The sequence below is a fragment of the Lagenorhynchus albirostris genome, chromosome 2 (assembly GCF_949774975.1).
Source record: "Lagenorhynchus albirostris chromosome 2, mLagAlb1.1, whole genome shotgun sequence".
Taxonomy (NCBI): Eukaryota; Metazoa; Chordata; class Mammalia; order Artiodactyla; family Delphinidae; genus Lagenorhynchus; species Lagenorhynchus albirostris.
In genome coordinates, this window is record NC_083096.1 from 34,540,820 (window position 1) to 34,561,696 (window position 20,877).

General features: G+C 53.8%; 1 protein-coding gene across 9 annotated transcripts in view; it reads right to left on the minus strand.

Moving 5' to 3' along the window:
* SLC26A9 (solute carrier family 26 member 9) overlaps positions 1–10,666 on the minus strand; it is a 29,210-nt gene extending 18,544 nt beyond the window's left edge. For 2 of the 9 annotated variants that reach the window (XR_009536922.1, XM_060129800.1), the window contains exons 1-3: positions 3,325–3,597; positions 493–632; positions 276–386 (exon numbers count right to left, since the gene is read on the minus strand). Coding sequence is in view for 6 of the 9 variants with exons in the window: in XM_060129800.1 (XP_059985783.1) it covers positions 276–386; positions 493–632; positions 3,325–3,449 (376 nt within the window). In the remaining 3 variants the exon portion in view is untranslated. Of the gene's footprint in view, positions 1–275; positions 387–492; positions 633–848; positions 1,136–3,324; positions 3,599–3,679; positions 3,749–7,132; positions 7,210–10,634 lie in introns of those variants that run through there. The other 7 variants (XM_060129766.1, XM_060129805.1, XM_060129785.1 and 4 more) reach the window with 7 other exon arrangements.
* Positions 10,667–20,877: the final 10,211 nt, after the last annotated feature.

Consider the following 20,877-nt stretch of genomic DNA (forward strand, 5'->3'; position numbering starts at 1 on the left):
TCAGCACTTCATGGCATATCTTATTCCACCAAGTCTTCCCCACCTTCCAGGGAGGGAGACCCAACAGGTCATGCTAACTGAGTTCACGGAAGCTAAGTGGCTTCTCCAAGGTCACAGAAGACCTGGGACTGACACACACAGTGATGGTCCCTCCAGGACCAAGCAGCACCAGCTAGAGGAGAATGCAGATGGGAAATCACCCCAGCACCCTTCGCCACCCACCACCCATCCTTGTGGTCCAGGTCAGCTGCCTGCTGAGAGGGGAGAGGCCTTACCTGGCACCATCTGGTGGATACCCCCCAGGAAGAAGTAGGTCAGGAGGGGGAAGAAGGAGGAGTAGAGGCCGTTGACAGCAGGAAGGTTGGCCAGCAGAGCAAATGCCATGCCTGCAGAAGACCGAGACAGTGAACATCCAGGGGCATGGTTGGGTTATGGAGGTCACAGAGAGTGGGGTGGGGAGAGAAATAGGCTTGGCTGAGGGGGTCCCCTCACCTTGTGGGACCTGGATGGATCCACCGCTGATGCCGCCCAGAAGGTCAGGGACGATGTAATCTTTGATCTTGTACTTGGGGAGCCAAGAGAGCACGGGGAACAGCCCGAACACTGCGGTTTTGATCTTGGCCGAGGAACATCTGGAGGGGAAGAGGGCAGGTTTCCGGTCAGCACTGCACAGCTTGGATGCTCTGAGTCGGGAATAGATTATAATATCCTGTTCTTGGTCATTCACCCATTCGTTCACTCATTCACGCAAAATTCAGTGAGCACCCACACTGTGTGGCAGGACTTCCTCTTGAGAGCCATCACCATGCCCTAGGCGCTAGCTGGAGGTCTGATTGCTGACTGCTCACCTGGGAAGTCTATGAGACTCGGCCTAAAGGCATGGATTTTGCGGTGGCTGAGCCTGCCGAGGTGTCAAGTCCAGCCTCCACCTCAGATGGCCTTGCTCTGGTCTGACTGAACACAGGCCCGGGCACCCTCTTCTGGGCTCCTGCAGCATTGTGTGTACCTTGTGCTGTAATTTCTTGCTTTTCATCTATCTCTCCCACTACACAGTAAACCCAACATGGAGAGAAGTCTGGCTCTCTTGCTCAGCTTTGAATACTTCGTGCATTACACTGGGGTGCTTAGTAAATATCTGTTGAAGAAATGAATGAATGAATAAGTGAAAGAATGAGCCTGAATTGAAACTCAGTCTGAGTGGGGGCTGCTGCCATATTTCTTAGAACTTCCCCCCAAAGGAAGGCTCCACTGTCCCTGCAGGGTGCACCTCTGCTGACCTACTATCCTTTGTGTGTGATGACTCGAGTGCTGGAGTTCTTTCCCCTGTTCATTCATCAGGAGAGGGAAGAATGGGGAAACTGTTGGTTAACGCAGGGTAGGGAGAGTTGATCCCTCCCCTGTTTGCTGAGCACCTTGAGGTCCTTTCATTAGAAACTCAGGAGTGGTAAAAACAAGGGCCTTCAATCTCAAGGGTGACAGCTGGTGGATTGATGACTAGAAGGGGGGCGGGCAGGCATTTGCTTTTCTTCTCCCAGCTGAGGGAACTCAAATACTCAGGGCCCATCGGGTGACTCACTGGCCTTCTCTGATTAGGCCTCCTTTCCTGCCCAGCACCAATTCCTGCTCTTTGCTCTTGCTCAACAATAGTTTCCCTGACACTGGGTCCCCTGGATGTCACCCAAAACTGAAATCAACACAGGCAATGCTTTGTACCCTGTAAAGTCTGGGTAGATTTTCTGTCCCAACCAGTGCTTCACGGAACCGCATCACCATCACCATCTGACTCCCCGGTCTCCTCTGTGGTGGGTAGTGCCTCTCCCATCCCTGGGATGCTGGATGGGGAGTTGGACTGGTAGTAGATAGCTTAAAGTATCTCTAAAGGCTTGTCCTAAGAGAGAATCAGGCCTGCAGGAACTCTCTCATGTTTGTTTGTGGCAGGGAAAACCGGACTCGTGAATGGAGAGCTGGCTGGGGAAGAAAAACAACCCACTCGAGGGCTTGTACATGCCCAGCCTTACTTGCAAGCCTGCCATATATTGAGCAAAGCAATCTGAAGCCTGAGAGAAGAACTGGGAACAGATGCCAAACACCCATACAGAGGTTCCAGAAGCCAGGCGGGAAGTGGACGGAGAGAGGTTGGTTTTCTAGACATTCATTCATTCATTCATTAAACAAATATTTACTGGAGCACCTTCTGTGTGCCAGGCACTGTTCAAGGCTCTCCTGCCAGCCACATGGGAATTGTTAGCTCCCTGCATCGCCTTATGTTATCCATCATCCTAATCTTTTAGGACAACAGCAGGTACCCTCATCCCTCCAGTACAGTAACAACCCAAACTTAAACTCTTTGGGCACAAAGACTTGCAGAGCCCACCTGCCTGAGAGACACAGCTGTGGCACCCAAGGTCTTGACTGTAACCGGGCAGAGGTGGAGCCTCCCAGGAGAGGCAGGGTTGGGCTGGGGCTTTTCGTGAAGACTCAGCTGGGTGATTCCCCCAGTCTGAACCAGTTCCACCTGCATCTCTACTTCAGCCATTGACAGTGACCTCAATTCAGGTAACTGAATCAGCTGTTTCCCCAGGGAAGTGAGGAAGAGCAAACCAGACCCCGGTGAAGCCTGAGGGAGGTCTGCCAGACGTCTGGGAAGGGGGAAGATAAAGCTCGTAGCCTCAGGCTCCTGGAGTGTGGGTATAGATCCCCTTGTGGAGCCCCCTCCTCATAGGCATGGTCTCACTACCCGCCAGCACAGTGCCAGGGATCTGAGAGAGGAAAGAGCCCAGGGGCTGGTGAGATCACATCCTGGTAGGTACCCTTTAGGAGAGCCCAGGAATTTAGGGGCTGTCTTTGGGCATTGTCTGGACCAGGAGAAGGAAGGAGCACCCAGGAGGGAAAGAGGACAAAGTGCATGGGGGTGGGGGAGGCTTCAGATTTTTCTTGATAAGGAAAGGACAGGAGAAGGGACAGGAGCAGCAAAGGCTCTGCAGCTCCCCACCCGCATATGGTAGCGTGCCCTTCTCCAGCTCCCTTAAGATCCCAGGAGAGACTTGAGTGGACTGAGAATATGGCGAGACCTCACGCAGGGGGCTGGGGATGGTTTACAGCCCTTCTGAGCCTGTGGATGGTCCTTGCTTCCACTCCCCATCCTCCTTGGGGGTCTCAGTAGAGCTGAGGCATAGGATCTCACATTCAGGGTTCAGAATCTCACCTCCCCGAGGCTTCCCCACGTCCTGTCTTAGGGACACTGGTACCGGAGTCATGGCCTGGTACAGGAAGATTTTGGTGGGGAGTAGAAGAGAGAGGAGTCTGGGCTCTGGGCCACATTACCTGAAGGCATTGCGAAGTTTTTCTCCCAGTGGGTACGTCCGATCCTTCTTCTCAAACTCATCATCGAAGAGGGTGAGGGAGTAGGCAGCTCTGTCTACCACGTAGCGGGGCCTGGGCTGGCTCATGTCTGGGGCATTTACAAGCTTTGGGAGAAGCAGAGTAGGGAAGAACGAGGGGCATCCCTTCCCAGCGCCGGCCTGGGCCTTCTCTCTCTAATCCTAGCTCAGCAGACTTTTATTCTGTCTTCCCCGCCCCCAGCCAGCAAGGTGCCTCCCTTCCCTCTTTCAAGTCTTTCCACCAGACTCACTTCTTTTGGTGGCCTTGCCTCCCAGGCACGGATGATGCATACACTCACCCTGGCTGTTTTGCTTGGCGCCCAGCACGTGGCTGGCACTCCACACCTGTTACATCACCGTCACCCCCGCTGAACACCAGGCAAAAAGGAGGTGGGAGTGCAAGGGCAGGAGTCACAGCTGGGATTCAGCAGGTTGATCCTCTGCCCCCTCCCCCTTACCACCCTCCCCACATCGTCCCCTGGTGTCCCCACAAGCCCCTCTGCCTTCCTAGACCTCAGTTTCCCTGGCAGAATGTCTCATACCATTCAGCCGGTCAGCTTGGAAGAGAGAAAACAGTCTGCCTGGGGGCGGGGTGGGGGGGTGGATGGCTGAGGTGACCTCAAGAGGACCCTTCTTAAAGGAACCGCCTAGGACTTCAACAGATTTCCCCAGGGGGACAATGGTGTGTTTGGGGAAATCAAGATGGTCTGCGGCAGCTGGTTCTCCCACGGCTTCCTGTGTCTAACCTTTCCTCCACCCTTGTGTACTGGTGCCTCTCTTCCTAGCTTTTTGCGCAACCTTGCTGACGTTCCAGGAGCTGAGCAGGGCAGGACTAAGTGCCAGGGCCCCTGAGGCCCAGAGGAGTTCCCTGCAGGGATCTTTCCCTCCTCCATCCTCAAACTGCTGGTCCGCTCTCCTGTCCCCTGCCCCCCAGAGCTGGGAGAAGCCCACCTGGAGGACCTCAGAGGAAGAAGGAGGGTGAGGAAAGAGAAGGGACAGGCTTAGAGGGAGATTACGTCTGCGAGGTGGGGAGTGTGGGATGGCCGTGGCCAGTTTGGCAAAAGATTCAAGATGGAGTTAAGAGTGAGAAACCACACGGGGGTCTCAGGATGTTCCCCCACTGGCTTCCTAGGGGAGAACCTGGGTGAATGAGAGGTTATCAGAGGGGAGCAGGCTGGTTGATGCCTTTTGTAGAAGGGAATACCGGGGAAGAGGTGGAAAATGCATTAACTAAGGGCCCAGAAATCTGGGTTCTAGTGCTGGCTTTACTGGTGAGGTGGAAGGGGCAGCATTGCCTTTCTGAACCTCAGATTCCTCATCCGTAAAACTGCGGTACCATAGCCACCTCACAAGGTTTTTTGAGGATCAAATGAATAAATGGACAGGAAAGCCTTGTGTAAAATGTCAAGAGTGATGCAAACGCGAGTTGCTGTTGTGGATGAGACTGTGCCCAGGTGGATGAAGGTCAGGCTGGTGCATTCCACTCGGGGGGTCGCAGGACCCTGAGGCCCACCAGGACCTGTAAGCTTGGGCTGAGTGTCTGGCAAAACCCCACGGATGCTACCCAACGGGCAGGGAAGTGGGGGAATGAGGCTGCCCACAGCGTCTGTGCCCAGGCCCTTGCCTGGGCACTTAATATGCACCCAACAAATGCTTGCTGAGTGAATCAATAAATGCTGTTTCAGAGAAGACATGGGCAGAAAAGAATAAGAGCAATGGCACGTGAGACACTTCAATGGGAGAAGTGAGAGACTGAGTGGCATAAGGTAAACAGCACAAGCTTTGGAGCCAGAGTGACCTGGGTTCAAAGATTCAGTTTCTTCATCTGTAAATGGGGATAATAACAGTCCCAGGTGTTTGCCATGAGGATTCAATGAGATCATGTCTGTGAAGTGGCTGGTCTCCTAAGGGCACCCAGTAAATTGGAACGGCGATGATTACTATGATTAAGATAGGAGAGCGCTTCCTTCCTCTTGGGAGAGACTATTCAGAGGCTTCCAGCCCTTTGCCCCGGTAAAGCAGGATGGCCTCGCACCTCCTTCCCCTCCCCACCCTCTCATCGGATCAGGAAGGGTCCGACTTTCTAGGTGCTTTGCCTGGCGGGCCCTTTGGGAGCAATGAGTGGGGATCGTGACCCTCTGGAGGAATCCAGAGCTCCAGCCCGGCTTCAGAGGAAGACTCATCGTTTGGGGAGTCAATGCCTGGCCACCGAACAGACCACTTGCAAAGCAATAGCCAGAATTGTCAAGGGGGTTGAAGCAGAAGAGGGAAGAGGAGGCGATGGGAGATCTTGTTTCCTTGCTAAGCAGCAGGCGGTGATACCCGAAGCCCCTTCCCAGGCTACTTTCAAAGGCTCCCAGTTCCAGTGGTATGTTTGTGGGCAGAGGGGTTGGCAGTGTCTGATCGTACTAAACCTCCTAACCCGGCTCCCCCCCCCCATTCCCCCATTTCCTCAGTGGCACCTTTCCCCACCCTGCACACTTCTCCCTCCCTCCCCACCAGCCTCCACATTGAGTAGTTCATCAAATCCCATTGCTATTTCCTTCCGGTGTCTCTCTCAGGTCTTATCTCACACCTGGACAACTGCATTAGCCTTCTGACCGATTCCCCAGGCCACACCCCCTGCTCAGAAAACCTCAGCTTCCTCATTTCCAGGAGGATCAAGCCCAGACTCCTTATTTTGGCATGTTCGTCCTTACAGCACCTGGCCTTGTTTTGGTGGGCTCAGTAGGTTTGTAGGTTGGGTCTGCCCACTCCATCCAAGCTGTCCACTCAGCATCCCCTGAGCAAGCTTCCTTGGTTTCCCCTCAGGGCCTCTGTCCACTCTTTCCTCCTTACCTGAGATGTCCTGACTCATTCTGCCTTTTTAGCCCTGCCCCTCCTTAAGACCTGCTAGGTTCCTCCTCCTCCCCTCTCCTCCCTCTCTTCCTTCTCCCTGCCTACCTGTTCCTCTTCTATGAAGACTTTCCTGACCACCCTGGCCTGGGATCTCTTTCTCCTTGAATCTCCTTTATTGGGACCTGTCCAGCCTGTGCACCACCGTTGGCTTCCAGGGAAGGGAGGCAGGAAAGCGGGTGACGGTGTTGGAAATTCTTCTGAGAGCATAGATGAATTTGGATGACGCAGGACTGTTTCTGCCCCTGTGGGCAGGCTTTATACAAATGGGGTGAGATGCTACGGGAGTTCCCTCTTACACAGGCTGACAGAGGAGAGAAGATCCCTTGCTTTACTGGAATGCAAAATCTGCCCCTTTTCCCATACGCTCCTCATCTTATTCCAGAAATAGAGTGTTGAAGGGGAGAAGGCTCTGGGAGCTTTCCTAATCCTGAGTGTGCACTATGTACAAAAATGAGAGCCCAGCAGCCCGTCAGCCTCAGAAAGCTTGGCCCAGAGGGAACCTGAGGTCTAGGCAAGTCCAGCTCTCTCATTTTGTGGATGAGGAAACTGAGTCTCAGAGGCGGGATGGGAACTGAACCAGGCCTTTGACTCCAACTCAAGTGCTCCTGTTGGAAGGGGCCCAGACCTTCCAGAGACAACCCTGATCCTGCCCTCTGGCATCCCTGAGTGGCATCAGACAACCCTGGTGACCTTCCATCCCAGCCAGTGATACAGGACCTTCGCGAGGGCTCTGCTGGGGGTTCTGACTCCTCTCCTGGCCTTGGCTTTCCCAGGATAGGGACAGACAGAGTGGCAAATCTGCAACCACGCAACTGCCCCGGCTCCTGGTGAGGAGGTACCCTCATCATACTTACTCATTCCAAGAATAGGGGTTGAGGCAGGGTGGGGCTTAGGCCGGGAGGTTACTTCATCCCCAGCCAGTCCTTCAGGTCTAGGAGGAGAGGGGGATGGGAGGGAGAGGCGGAAAAGGGTGAGCTGGCAACGAGGTGGGGGCACCGCCTCTCCCAGATGATCCCCGCGTTCTCAGAGAGTTCAGGGGCTCCCGGGGACCCCCAGAGAGGGCTCCTACAGTGCTAGGTTAGGGGTGGGAAGGTGAGAGAGGGGGCAATAAAGGGAGAGAGGTATAGGGAACGTGAAGACTTGATCCCTAGTTAAACAAACACACGGCCTTTGCCAAATGATGTCAGCATGGCTGAAAAGTCGAGGGCTCTACTGCCATAGGTGTGTATCACCGGCTCTGGCCTCCCGTCAAACGGTGTCAGCCCCTCCACTGCTTCCCATCCCCCACCGGATCAGGGAGAAACAGCAGGGCCATGTGACAATATTGAGGAACAAAGGGTGCCCCCGCCCCTCCCCCACTGTGGAGGTAAGGAGGGCGGGTCCTGGGCTGCTGGAGAGACCTAGAGGGGGGCCCCTGAGGCTCAGGGGAAGTAGAAGGTGAGAAGGGAAGAGGAGAGGTGGGTGCATGGACAATTCCCCAGGCTTGGCAGGGGAATGGGGTCACATCTGGGGCAAGGGGAATCTGGAAATCTTGCAGAGCTAAGGAGCTGGGGGTGGGAACAAAGGGGAAATGGACTCTGTGGGGAGGGCACAGACCAGAGCAGGCCCCCCTCTTGGGCTTCATCAAAATCTTAATTCCCCCACAGTGAACTCATTCAATAGAAAGCCCACTGGAATCTCCTCCAAGTCATATTTCTGACTAGGTCTGTCACATTGCCCATGAGAATACAGTGGGCAGAGATGGGCTTGGGCACAGTGCCCAAGTTAATGCATAGAAAGTCTTGGAATGGTGCCTGGCCACAGTACGTGGGCAACAAATTCAGACTGTTATTATTACTCCAATTATTCTGGAGGGATCTCTTCCTTGTTCCTCTGCAACCCCAGGCAAGTCACTCTGACTTTCTTGGCCTTCCTTTTCCCATCTGCTTCTACATGCCGCCCACCCTGCCTTCCCCATGCCCTTGTTCCTTCAAAATTTCCCAGGACTGGGAAAAAAAATCTTTGTAGAAGAGGCAGGACATCTGGGGAGCAGGGAGACGAGGAACCCGTCTGTGGGGTTTCAGTAGGTCTGGAGGTGATCCTGTCATTGTGGCCCAGGTTGGCTTCCTCCTCAGCCTTGCCGGGTGAGTGAGTGTGTGTGTGTGTGTGTGTGTGTGTGTGTGTGTGAGATTGGGGGGTGTTCTTTGATGTGCACATGTGCCAGGCACGGGAGCAACCCCAGCTCGGCCAATGCAGCTCAGGCTTCTTATCACTGGTCCCTACCTGGGTGATCGCTGTGTTCTGGGCAGAGGAAAGGTCACTTTCAGGTTTCCCCTTTGCTCTAGCTGCTGGTTCCTCCCCGCCTCATCCAGGGTGGGAACCAGAGGGAAAGGGCCACCTCTGAGTGACAGCGTGGGTGGGATGAGAGCTGGAGATAGGAGAGGAGAGCTGGGGTCTCAGCTGGTGACCACATCCCTGGCAGGAAGGAGTGAGGGTATAGAGGCCTGTGAGTTTCCAAGGCATTTTATCACTACTCTTTTTATTTCTACTGTCCCCATGTTTCTTGGGAAAAGTTCCCACCCCCTCTTCACCCCAGCCTAATCCAGTAATGTGAAGGGGAGCACAAGATGTCCCTGTGCTGCCTTCCTGCTCTCTGGCTGTTCTAGGGACTGGTATCCCCTGTAGGGGAGAGAGTCACTGCTACCTGCCCAAATCCCCACTCTTTATCTCTAAGCCTGCTCACCCCTTCCTCTCTGCTTTCCCTGCTGGGGATGGCTGCTGGGCTGAGGAAATAAGCTCCAGCAGAAAGGCATTTTCCAGCAGTGAGACCTGACCAAGGTCATGGGTCCCCGAAATGGACATTTAAGGTTAGATGCCTAGAGGTCTGTAAGGAGACTAGGGTGAGTCTCACTTGGAAGTAGGCCAGTGTACAAGGACCCCAGTAATGGGCCCGCTGCTCTGGTTCAAGGAATGAAGAGCTTGCTCAGTGCTGAGCTGGCCCCTCGTTCCCTCAGGGAGCTCACTGGAATCAGATTTGGGTTGTCTGATTCAGTTCGGCACACGCTCACTAACGTATGTGCCCATCCCTGGGAAGACTCTGGACATCAAGAGATAAAAAAAGGAGTCTACCTCTACCCCCCGGCTTTATACAGTTGAGCATTCCGGACAGTCGACCAGGCTCTGGGAGGTGCCCGGGAAGCCCATCCTGGTGGTGAAGGAGCCATGTGCGCTGGTCTCGGTGCTGCCCAAGGAGGGTCCTGCCAGGTTCTGAACGCCAGGGCCAAGGGAGGGCTGGGGAGGGCCGTGGGGCTCTGGGAGAGGGGTGTCCGTGTGAGTGAAGCCATCGGGGGGATAGCCCCCCTCTTGGTCTGCCTGACTTGGGGTGCTGTGCCACCCTGAGGGGCACGGCCTTACAGCTGGTCTTCCTCCCGGTGCTCAGACCCAGTGGAGTCAAGTGTCATGGCGGCGGGGGGTGGTGGTGGTGGTGGTGGGTTGTGCTAGAATGATAGAAGATTTGCTTGGCCTAGCCTGGGGAGCCCGTGGGCTGATTTTGAGGAGTGGGGGCACTGCCTGAGGGTGATTTGGGGCCCCTCAAAGCTGCAGGATGAGGAGTTAGGAGGCTGGGAGCCAGTGGAGCTGGTCCCACCCCTCCTGAGTTGAAGCAGGCACCTGGGAGTCGGGTCCCTGGGTCCTGCTCCTGCCTGCCTGACGGAGCCAGTCCCTTGCTCACCCTCTCCTAATCCTCACTTTCCCCTCCTTCCACCTCCTCCAACCTCTCAGGACTCATGGAGACACTGGGGACACACGCAGCCCATGCAGGGGCCTCGAGCTGGTGGAGAAGCGAACGAGTGCAAGAGGACGTCTGGGGGGCAGAAGGAGGGGGTAGACAGCCACACAGAGCAGGCCGGTGAGCCAAGCATTAAGAGCTTTTGGCTTCCAAGACTTGAAAAGAAAGGGAGAGGTGCAGCCAGCAGCTTCAAAGGCTGGCGCCCCGAGGAAGTTCCAATATTTTTGTTGTTTCCTCTGCAAAGGAAAGAAGCCCTTGCAAAGGAGCTGGCTGTTTCTCCTCACCCCATTTGGGGGTCCGGCAGACCTCCTCCACCGGACCTTCCATCCCACAAGCTCCCTTCGGCCCCCTGCCCTGCAGCTGAGGTCCTGACATGGGAGTGAGGACCCAATGGGCTTCTCCGAGGTGAAGGGCTGGGGGCTGCTCTCAGACCCAGGGGGCCCAGAGCCTCCTTCCCACTTGTGCCCAGGTTGGCAAACAGCCACCGCCATGATCGGCTGGTTCCTGTCATCCCTCCTCTCACTGCCCCCGGTGCCCGCCCTCTTCCAGGGATGACCCCCAGCCCAGGGGGTGGGCTGGGTGGGGCTTACCAGTGGGTGAGCAGAGCCGGCTGGGCAGGGCTGCAGGTGTGTCTGGGGAGCGGGCAGCCGAAAGGTGTTCCAGAGGTGTGCGAAAGGGCTCTGCTCAAATAATCCAGGGAGGCGTTTATAAATAACTTTACCTCAGGGCCACAGGGTGAGCCCCGGCTTCCGATTGGCTCAGAGGGGAAGTGGTTTTGAACACTACACCATAGCTAAGCCTGAGGAGATAGGAAAAGGAGATAAGGGAAGAAAGGTCCCAAATGAACAGCCCTTTTTTTGTTTTACCTGAGGAGCAGGGCTGTTTGATGGGAGCTTGGCACTTCCTAAATCCACCCTGAAGACAATAGGTCACATTCAGCGGGGCCCCCGGCCTCACAGGCTCCCCCAAGGCGGCCAGCAGAGGCTGAGCAGGGGACAAGGCAGACCCCTCTCCGAGCTTGCGTCCTGTTGCTTATGGGGCTGGGGTCAAGCCAAATAGCTTCTGGGACAATGGGACCCATTGAGGCCCCCAGGGAGGTGGGGTCCTGGGGCTGCTTGCTTTGAACGTTGGAGAGAGGGGGGTGTTGAAGGGGGACAGTAGACCTCTGAACACCCCTGAGGAAGGCCACAAGCCATGTTTTGGAAGGCCTTGAGGGTCCTTGAGAGGTTTGGGGCAGTGGTGGAGACCTGGTTCCCAGCTCTGTCCTCAGCCTTAGGTCACTTGTAAGCTCTGTGCCTTGATCTATCCAGCAGTGCAATGGGGAAAGTATTCCTTGCCCTCCTAACTTCCCAGGTAGGGTGCAAGGGGTGCATGGGGGTTTGGGATATGGTAAAGGCGCTCAAGAAACTAGACTTACAACAATGATATGTAAGGCGACCTGAAGGCTAGCAAATCTCTAATTCATAGGCCTCTGTCACTTCCATGAATGAATGTCCACCTCGGTCGTGGTTCTGCTCAGGCTGCTGCCTGCCTTCTGTGTTAGAGCTGCCCACCCACCCCGTGCTCACTGAGCACTGTGGGAGAACCTCAGGAAGGGCAGACAGCTGGGTTGGGGGAGTTTCTTGACATATTTCCTGAGAAGGGGAGTCCCCAGCTGGTGCCAGGAGCCCCTTCCTTCATGCATCTGGGGCTGCACTGCCTTAGCCTGAACTGTCCTCCCACCTCTCCAGAAGACAACAGAGGCTCTGAGGTGGGCTGGAATCAGTACAGGGGGCTTCAGTAAGGCACCCTGGAAGTTAAGGAGAAAGTCCCTCTGAGAAATGAGCTAGCTTCAGCACATTATAGGGACTCAATAAATATTTGTTGAATGAATAAAAGAATGAATTGTCTGCAAGCCCAGCCCAAGGGAGAGTCTGTAGATGCATTGCTTGTGGGGACTAAGGAAACACCCAAGGTCACTCAGAGTTGTCAGGGTGTACCTAGGGGCCTGAACATGACTGAAGAAAGCTGGAAGGCAAGCCACCCAAGCGTGTCCTGCCACCTGCTGAGGGCAGGTGGACACTTCCTCCAGCAGCCCTTCCCCAGGCCCCTGCGCTGGCTTAGCTGCCATGTGCCCACGGCTCCCTCTGCTTCACCATGGTAATAGTACACTGATCACAATGGATGGAAGTTATGCGTTCAATTGTCAGTCTTTCTCCAAAGACTGTGAACTCCATGAGGAGGGCAGGGAAGCGCCTGTTTCGTTCACTTCCGTATGCTTACCACATAGCCGAGTGCCTGGCACTTAGTAGAAGCTCAATATAGATTCGTGGAATGGGTGAATGACTGTGTGATGGAATCTTCAAACAAAGCAGAACCAGAGGGCCAGAATTTGCCCATTCATCTCCAGCACTGTCCAGTGGCATGGGTAGCGTGACCTGTTCTAAACTATGAGTGGACAAGTTATCAGATTCGCCCTATAGCCAGGTGACAGTGGCCACCAAGATCAAACAACTAAGATCCCTTGCTTGGATACCATGCCTGCCAGGGAAACCTTTTGGTTATACTTTGGTTCCTTCAGTGCAGAGAATGCAATGCCCAATTACTGGAGCATCTGGGGATGCCTGCAGGTACCTTTCTCTCTTTTAAATGACCCATGAACATTCTGGTCTACTGATTGGTCTAATGTGAGTTTTGTTCATGTGAATCAGTCTCCCCTGACTCTGACTGACTTTTGATAATGACACTGGGTTTTCACACAGGTTATCTGGGTTAATTCTCATAGCAACCATGTGATGTAGGCATGTTACTCTCATTTTTCAGAGGAGGAAACAGGTTGACTAAAGTGAAATAACTCACCCAAGGTCACAAAGACCTGGATGGAAGAGGCAGGAATCTAATTTGGATATTATGGCTTCAAATCCTATGCTTAGTCCATATTATCACTTTAATCTTTGAACCTACAAAGCGAAGGCTGGCAGTCACCTTATAAAACTCCACCTTTTAGACACTTTCAGCCTCCCCATCAGGTATATCTCCCAAGGTAACTTGGATGAAGATGGCAGAGGCGTCCAGAATATGTTCTGGGGCTGGGAACTTGTTCACTGTCCTCCCTAATCCTTCTCCAACTGTCTCAGCAAAGTTCTGGGCAGGTAGATCTTGTATAATAGAGACAGAAAGCATAGATGAGCCACGAGGGTTCTCTGAAGTCACCAAGGGAGATGGGCGGGGGCCTCAGAGTCTGGGGACAGTCATGGGAGGGAAGCCCAGGAAGGAGGAAGCCAGACCAGAGGCTGGAGAAGCAGAGGACAGGAGGGAGAGAGGCTGATGACTCAGAAGGGTATCTTGGATAGAATTAAATTATGGGACACAGTTAGGGCTGGTGGAGGGAAAACAAAGCTATGGAGAGACAGACAGACAGATGGCAGAAATGACAACACAGAGAAGAAGAGGCAGACTCAGAAACCAAGAGCAAGGGGCAAAGAGCACATCAACATCCTAGCAGCTCACAGTCTTGGTTTTTGTTAAATCATTGCCTGTTTTTCATGGTGAAGGCAATTAAGCATCAACCCTATACCTTTCTCTGGAGCGTATAGATTCTCCTTTGGTAACAACCTACTCCAGCCTCACCCCTAGAGTTGAAAACTGTATTCGTTCATCCATTCATTCATTCACTTAAAAACCACTATCCAGTGCCAGGATGCTGCCCTGGGGATACTGAGATCAATAAGGCCCAACGCCTGCCCTGAGAAGATCCCACTCTGGGGGGAAGACAGGGAGGTGAAGAGACCATTGTCACATGGGAACACAGAGTGCCATGGCCATGCAGAGGAGAGGCTGAGGAGATGGGGTGGGGTTGGGAAAGGCTTTCCCCAGGAGGGGACATAGAAGGGCCTATCACGTCCAGAGCCTGAGACCTGAGTTCTAAACTCCACGTGGCCACTCCCAGGAAGAAGTGGGATAGGGACTGTCCTGGAAGTACTATTTTTATAGGGAGAGTCCCATCTTGTCCCCAAGAGTCTGACTCCCCACTCCATTCCAGGTTCTCTCTTTAAAGCCCATCCCTGAGTTCCCGTCTGACCAGAGCTCCAGCCCTGTTCTTCAACACATCTTAGAGCGCGCGCGTGTACAAACACACATACACTCATACCAAACAGATTTTGGGGATTTACTGAGTTACGCAGATAAAGCCAAAGTATTGATAAAGTTCCCTCCTGACACATGTCACCTTTGAGCTGGTCCAGTTAAGGAAGAGCTAGTTTTCAGATTAGCAAACTGAGGCTAGACCCCAAGAAGGAGATGAATCCTGCCACATCTGGCCTTATCTGCACCTGCTGGCTTCTTGCACCTGTGCCCTGCATGGGGCCTGGGCCAAGGGTGTGGGCAGGATCATGTTTTGGGCAGAGCAGCCCAGTGGCTTAAGCAAACACCTCAAGGCTGGAGACAGAAAGATCTTCAGCACATTGGCCTGCAGTGGCAGGATCTGACCTGGCCCTGTGGCTGCCAGTTTCCTGAGTGCATGGGATCTGGCAGGGCTGCAGAGATACCCAAGCAGAAGCCAGTTCTCACCTCTCTTCCCAGGGAAGCCAGGGGCTCAGTGCCCCAGCGATGAGCATCTTAGACCGGTCAGGAGACAGGGGAGGCGAGGTGAGTGGCAGTGACGCCAACCTGTGCTTGGTCTTTTAACTCAGAGAACCTGAGCTCCTGCCATGTGCCTGGCACTGTGCTAAGTACTGGTGACCAAGACCTATGAAAGCCAGTCCTCGGGAGGCCAAGACTCTGAAAAGAGTAGGCAGAGGGAGGCTTCCCAGAATACACACGGTCACAGGGCTTGGGGACAGCATTTTGGAAGGAACCTAAGGGTGGGCTCTGAAGGGTGGAGGGTAAGGACAGGACCTGTCTGGAGAAAGTCAGACCAGAGCTGGCCAAGACCCCCCAGCATCTGAGGCCAGAGGAACGGGAGTGTCGCTGAACCATAGAACTGGGAGAAGAAGAATGGGTCTTAGGGTTCTGAGTCACCTCCCTCATTTTACAGATGAGAGACCTGAGGCCCCAGAGATGGGAGGGATCTGCCCAAGGTCACCCAGAGAGGCAATGTCAGAGCCAAGGCAGGACTCGACCCAGGACCCCAGCCTAGCTCTCCAGCCTGGCCCTGAAGCCCGAACCAAGCTCTCTCTCCACAAAGGGGGTAGGAGATTACTTGGTGACCCCTCCCCCCTTCCTTCTCAGTATTGCTTGTCACTCTCCAGAGACGCTGGATATCCAGAGTGCTGGCTGCAGAGGGACTGCCCTGCTCGTCGGGCACCAGCCACTTTGTTAAGGGAGAGGTTTGGGGGAAACAGGTCTACAGCGTCGGGCCTGGGAGCCCAGGGGATGCGGCTCCCAGGTGCACTGTTCCTGCAGCCTCCGCACGGAGACGATTCTGCTCAGAACCAGAAATTGGTGGACTGGGTGAAGGTGTTCAAGGCACTTCACGCTGCCCCGGGAATGCTGCAAACGAGGCTGGAGGTGAGGAGGGGGCGAGTTCCAGGCGATTCATGTTGACTGCAATTCTGGCTGCGGGCCCGTAAGCCAAGCACATATTAACCTGGTGTAGGGGCTGCCTCCAAGGGTGGGGTATAGAGGAACTAAACCCCCAATTCTAGGAGAACTGAGATAGCTGGAGAAACATGGAATTGACAATCTTGGTTCCAGGGCTTTGCCCTAGCTCCAGGGTCTAGCTTGGGCAGCAAGAGAATTTGGTCAGAAGATGGAGTTCTGTTGACCTTGGAAAGTTATCGATAAAAATGATGCCTCCTCGTCTCCCCTTTCCTATCCCACATTCTCCAGGAGAGTAAAACTGGAAGGTATCTGTCACTCACCAGCCAGTCCAGTCCTCCCAAATCATCCTTCCCATCACCCCTGACCACACAGGCCTCTCTTCTCTAAGTGCTGACAGCTGTGCTCCCTGAACCCCAACCAGCCAAAGGTGAGGTGTTCTATGTCTTCTAGGTGTTGTCTCCCTAACAGCTCTTTTAAGTCAGTGACTGTGTCACATGTACTTGAGAAGCATCAGGACACAGTGGGAAGAACCAAGACTTTAGGCTGAGATCCTGACTCTGGGTTTGCTGGTCATGTGATCGCGGGCAAAGTATTAACCTCTGTGAGGCTCAGTTTGTTCATCTGTAAAAGGGGACACATGGCAGAAAGGGAAGTGCTTTTGTAAGGCAAGTTCCTTTCCTTCAGGCATGACCGCCCGGCCGTTTGCCCATCTCTATCATCTCTCCACTACCCACTGCTCTCAGCCCTTTGGCCACACCCCAGCCAGGTGACAACCTTTATCACCTTTGCACCATGAATGACCCTTGCTCCCTTGTCTCAAGAGCCAGGAGTGTTGAGCTCCTACTCGCAGGCCTTGCCCTCCCAGTCTCCCAGGGATGCAGCCAAGTGGCAGAATAGGTTCGAGAAGGCTCTTCTCCCAGGTTGCTGTAACAGAGCAAAACCATCAGGACATTATCTGTACCTGGGCCTTGGAGCTCCCACCCCTATGCCCCTCCTGCCTCTGGGAGGTGCCAAGTGGAGAGTGTGTGAGTGGGAATGTGGGGGTGTGTGTCCGTGATGTGGGTGTTTGTGTCCGTGATGTGGGTGTTTGTGTCCGTGATGTGGGTGCTGAACAAGAACAGGGATGCTTTCCTGAAAGGGAGTGGGACACCCTTGCTTTTGCTCCCTCCTCATCCCACACGTTCCCCAATGACCCTCTGCCTGTGGTGCTTTGCTTCGCCCGCCCTGCTGTAGCTGGGAGGCTGGGCTGGGGTGAGTCCCCTCACCCTCTGGGTCCTGGAGCCCTCCTGCCTAAGGAATAAACCAGACTCTCTAGGGCTGAATTGCACTCGGTGTGGGCAGCCCTTGCAAGAACAGAGTCTTGCAGCTGGGACTCCCCTCAGTTCATGTTGGAGAGAAGGGATGGTGGAGGGGAAGGTGTCTACCCTGAGTTTTTCCCCAGGGGCTGTGTTTGGGGGACAAGTCCAGAAAATTATCCCCAAAGTAAGCCTCTTTTGCTGTGTTTTTTTCAACCCTCCAAGGTCAGGGCACCCAGCACCCTGATTCCTCCCTCTCCTTCCCCAGAACCACTCACAACAGGCTCAGGCAGAGGTAGGAGCACGGTCAGGGGTAGGTTTTCAGCCCTGAAGAAAGGGCTTGTCCATTCTGGGTGGGGGATTGGGACCAAGTCAGGGCTTCAGCCTGGGACACATTCGGGGCTTCTCAGCCTGGTCAGTACTGACCAGCCTGAACCCCATTCTCCCTCTGGGAGTCAGGGGGGTGTGAGACGTTCATGGAGTTCCCTGAGAATGTGGCCCCAGTGTGACGGTGCAGGAGGGGACCAGGGGCCAGCCCGCTGGGACCTCAGCTGGGAGCACTTCTCTGGGTCTCCCAGCTTAACAGGCAGAGGTGGGTATGACGGAGGGTGGCTGAGTGGCTCTGGGGGCCAAGGCTCAAGAAGTACACATTGTCGCCCTGGAGTGCAGGGAACAGGCCACAGCATGAACGGGTTCTGTGGAATCCTCAGGACAACTCAGTTGGCCGGGGCTAGTTCCTGTCAGCCCTCCAGGGCTGCGCTCCGGCCTGGGCTGCTCACAGAGCCTCATTGTTCTCCGGGAGCCTCTTGAGCATTTAGCTTGTTTTGTCCTGCTGGTACATTCGTTGGCTGTGATTCCCACTGAAGACGTCTTCAGGGGCAGGGAGGGCGCCAGGCTTGCGGGCAGGACCTGGACTGCTCCACCGAGAAGGGAGCTCAGAGCAGTGGGGCCTCGGCCTTCGATGTGACCCTTGGGGCTGTTTGCCAAGAGCAGCAGCAAGTCCGCCTGGATGTTCTGACGCCACTGCTGGCCCTGGCAAGGAGGCTGAGAGCAGACTCTGCCACCAGAGTGTCCTGGGATTGGCTCTGGCTCCCTAGGAATAAGCGGTGTGATTATGGGCAAGTTACGGAACCTCTCTGAGCTCAGTTTCCTCATCTTCAGAATGTGAGGAATAACAGCATCTACCTCAGAGTGATATCGGGAAGATTAAGCAAGGTAACGCACGAAGTGCACTTAGCACAGGGTCTGGCAATTTCCAGAGGCCCCCCCCCCGACCTTGTCCTTTCTCTTATACGCTGTCCCCATGCAGCTTGAAATGTTCTCCCTTCCCTTCTCAGTTCTCCAGGTCTTTCGGCTCAGACCACATCTCCTCCGTGAAGCCGGCCCTGTCTGCTCTGATTGCACTCACACTCCTGTAGTTCTCTCAGGTGATAACCGCAACGAGACACTTGACCACTTGACCAGGTGCTCTTAGGGATTTGGCTCTGATGGCTCACACGAGGCTACCTTCCTGGAGCGTAGGATTTGGGTGTTTTGCTTCTCTTGTGTCCTTCACAGACCAAAATCTACTAAGCCTATTAAAATGAGCGCTTACCTATTGACTGAGAGCCCATCCTGGGTCCTGCCCCAGGGCACTTATAGAAGAACCATCATTTATTGTGGTTTCAGCCTTGCTCTGTGAAGGTCCAAGGGTTCCAAAGAGGTGCTTCATTTGCAGCCACACCCCACCAGCTGGTGAGCCCATAATACTGTGACTTACCCACATTTTGCCTGCTTGAACCCCCTCCCTCTGACTCAGGGCCTGAGTCCCTCCTGGGTTGCAGTTTCCTGTGGGTAGGCTTGGGAGTCTCCGGGGGTCTCTGGGTGGCTTTTTCTGCTCCAAACTCATCCCTGCTGTCTGTTGCCCCCTCACCATGGAGAGATGGCTCCTCCGGGGAGTTCTGCTCTGCGGCTTCCCGGAGCTCCTGCCTTCAAGGCTCCAATGTCTCAGTGCACGCTGTGTCTGGCAGCCACTCCATGTGTCCCGCAGGAGCATGGGTGGTGGCTTCTCTCCAGTCTGTGTCACGTTGTGTTGGCCCAACCCTGGTGATGCCGTGGTGCAGACTGTTAGCCCTCTACCACCAGAGCCAGCATTACTGTGAGGCACACAGCAGCAAGCTGGACTCCATTTCCCAGCCTCCCTCACCCCGTGACTGAGCCCTCACGGATGCAGCCTAGAATGAGGTGAGTGCCTTCCAGGTCTGGGCCTTAAGGTGCTGGGTGTGTCTTCTCCACGCTCTTTCCTCCACCAGCCATACTGGTGACCTAGCACCTACCATGCGTGATGATAAAGGCCTGGCAAGTGGGGAAGGAACAGACGGAAGGGATCTGAGCTCATGAATGACCTCATGAAGCTGAGGGCCCCAGTAGCCTGCTCACCTTGAGACTACTGTAGGAGAGAAGAACTCCTGTATTCTGCCATCCACTGTGCTGGGGTTCTCTCTCCATTGCATGGCAGTTTAGCCTTTAACGTATACATAGGCCCCGAGTGTGATGAGAACACAGCCCCTTCAGCCTCTGCTTGGAGTCCCGCACCCTGTCTGTGTAAGGGCTGGATTGATCCCCAGGGCTTGGCTCAGAAGAGAGGATGTAGAGGCCCATTTCCTGGGTTCTCCTTCTCTGCCCCAGAGACTTGACCAAAGGAACTCTTCCTCTCCTGTAAATAGAGGACTGGAGGGCCTCTGATTCACCAGCTCATCAGACACACCCAGTCCCTGGATCCCAGTTTGGGGCAGCTGGGACTCTCAGCCCTGTGTTTCACCAACAGCAGAATCTTTTTTTCCTTTCCCTTTCTCTCTTTTTTGAAAAAAAAAAATTATTAAATTATAGTTGATTTACAATGCTGTGTTAATTTCTGCTATACAGCAAAGTGATTCAGTTATATATATATATATATATATATATATATATATATATTCTTTTTTGTTTTCTTTTCCATTATGGTTTATCATAGGATATTGAATACAGTTCCCTGTGCTGTACAGTAGGACCTTGTTGTTTACCAATCCTATCTATAATGGTTTGCATTTGCTAATCCTAAACTCCCAATCCTTCCTTCCCCACCCCACCTCCCCCTTGGCAACCATATGTCGGTTCTCTATGTCTCCAACAGCAGAATCTTTATAATTGATATCCCCAGTTAAGGAGAGCCTCCTTGGACGAGGGCTCAGCCCTCCTGCTTGCCTCACCTCTGTCTCCTGCTTAGAATGAGAAGATAGGGGGAGGGTTGGGAGTCTTTAGGGTCGAGAAAGAACCCTGTGGGTTGGTAGCTTCTAGTCTTGTAGTCTCCCTGGGACTAGCAAGTAGGTGAGAAATGGAGTTGTGTTACTAACTGAGATTAAGAAGAAATGGTGCTCGGGACTTCCCTGGTGGTGCAGTGGTTAAGAACTCGCCTGCCAATGCAGGGGACACGGGTTTGAGCCCTGGTCCAGGAAGATCCCACATGCCACGGAGCCACTAAGCCCATGAGCCACAACTACTGAGCCCATGTGCCACAACTACTGAAGCCCACGCGCCTAAAGCCTGTGCTCCGCAACAAGAGAAGCCATGGCAATGAGCTCACAGACTGCAATGAAGAGTACCCCCCGTGTGTGGCACGCAAAGGTAACACATAATGGAGTTCCAATTCAAATCCAAGCAGTCTGTCTTAGAAGTCAGTCCTCTAACTACTTCATAATATTAATTTGCTAATTATATTAGACTACAACATTCACAAGCAAGATAGGTATACACAAATGCCATATTTTGCTTGTTTTCCTTATACTGTAAAATTATTACCATATGAATAATTAGCACCACCCTTTCTAATTTTCCTTCTAGTTTCCTCTAATTTTCTTTCTAATTTGTTCAAAATGAAACAAATGACAAATCAACTTATTTACAAAACAGAAACAGACTCACAGACATAGAAAACAAACTTAGCAAAGGGGAAGGGGAGGGGGAGGGATAAATTAGGAGTATGGGATTAATAGATACACAC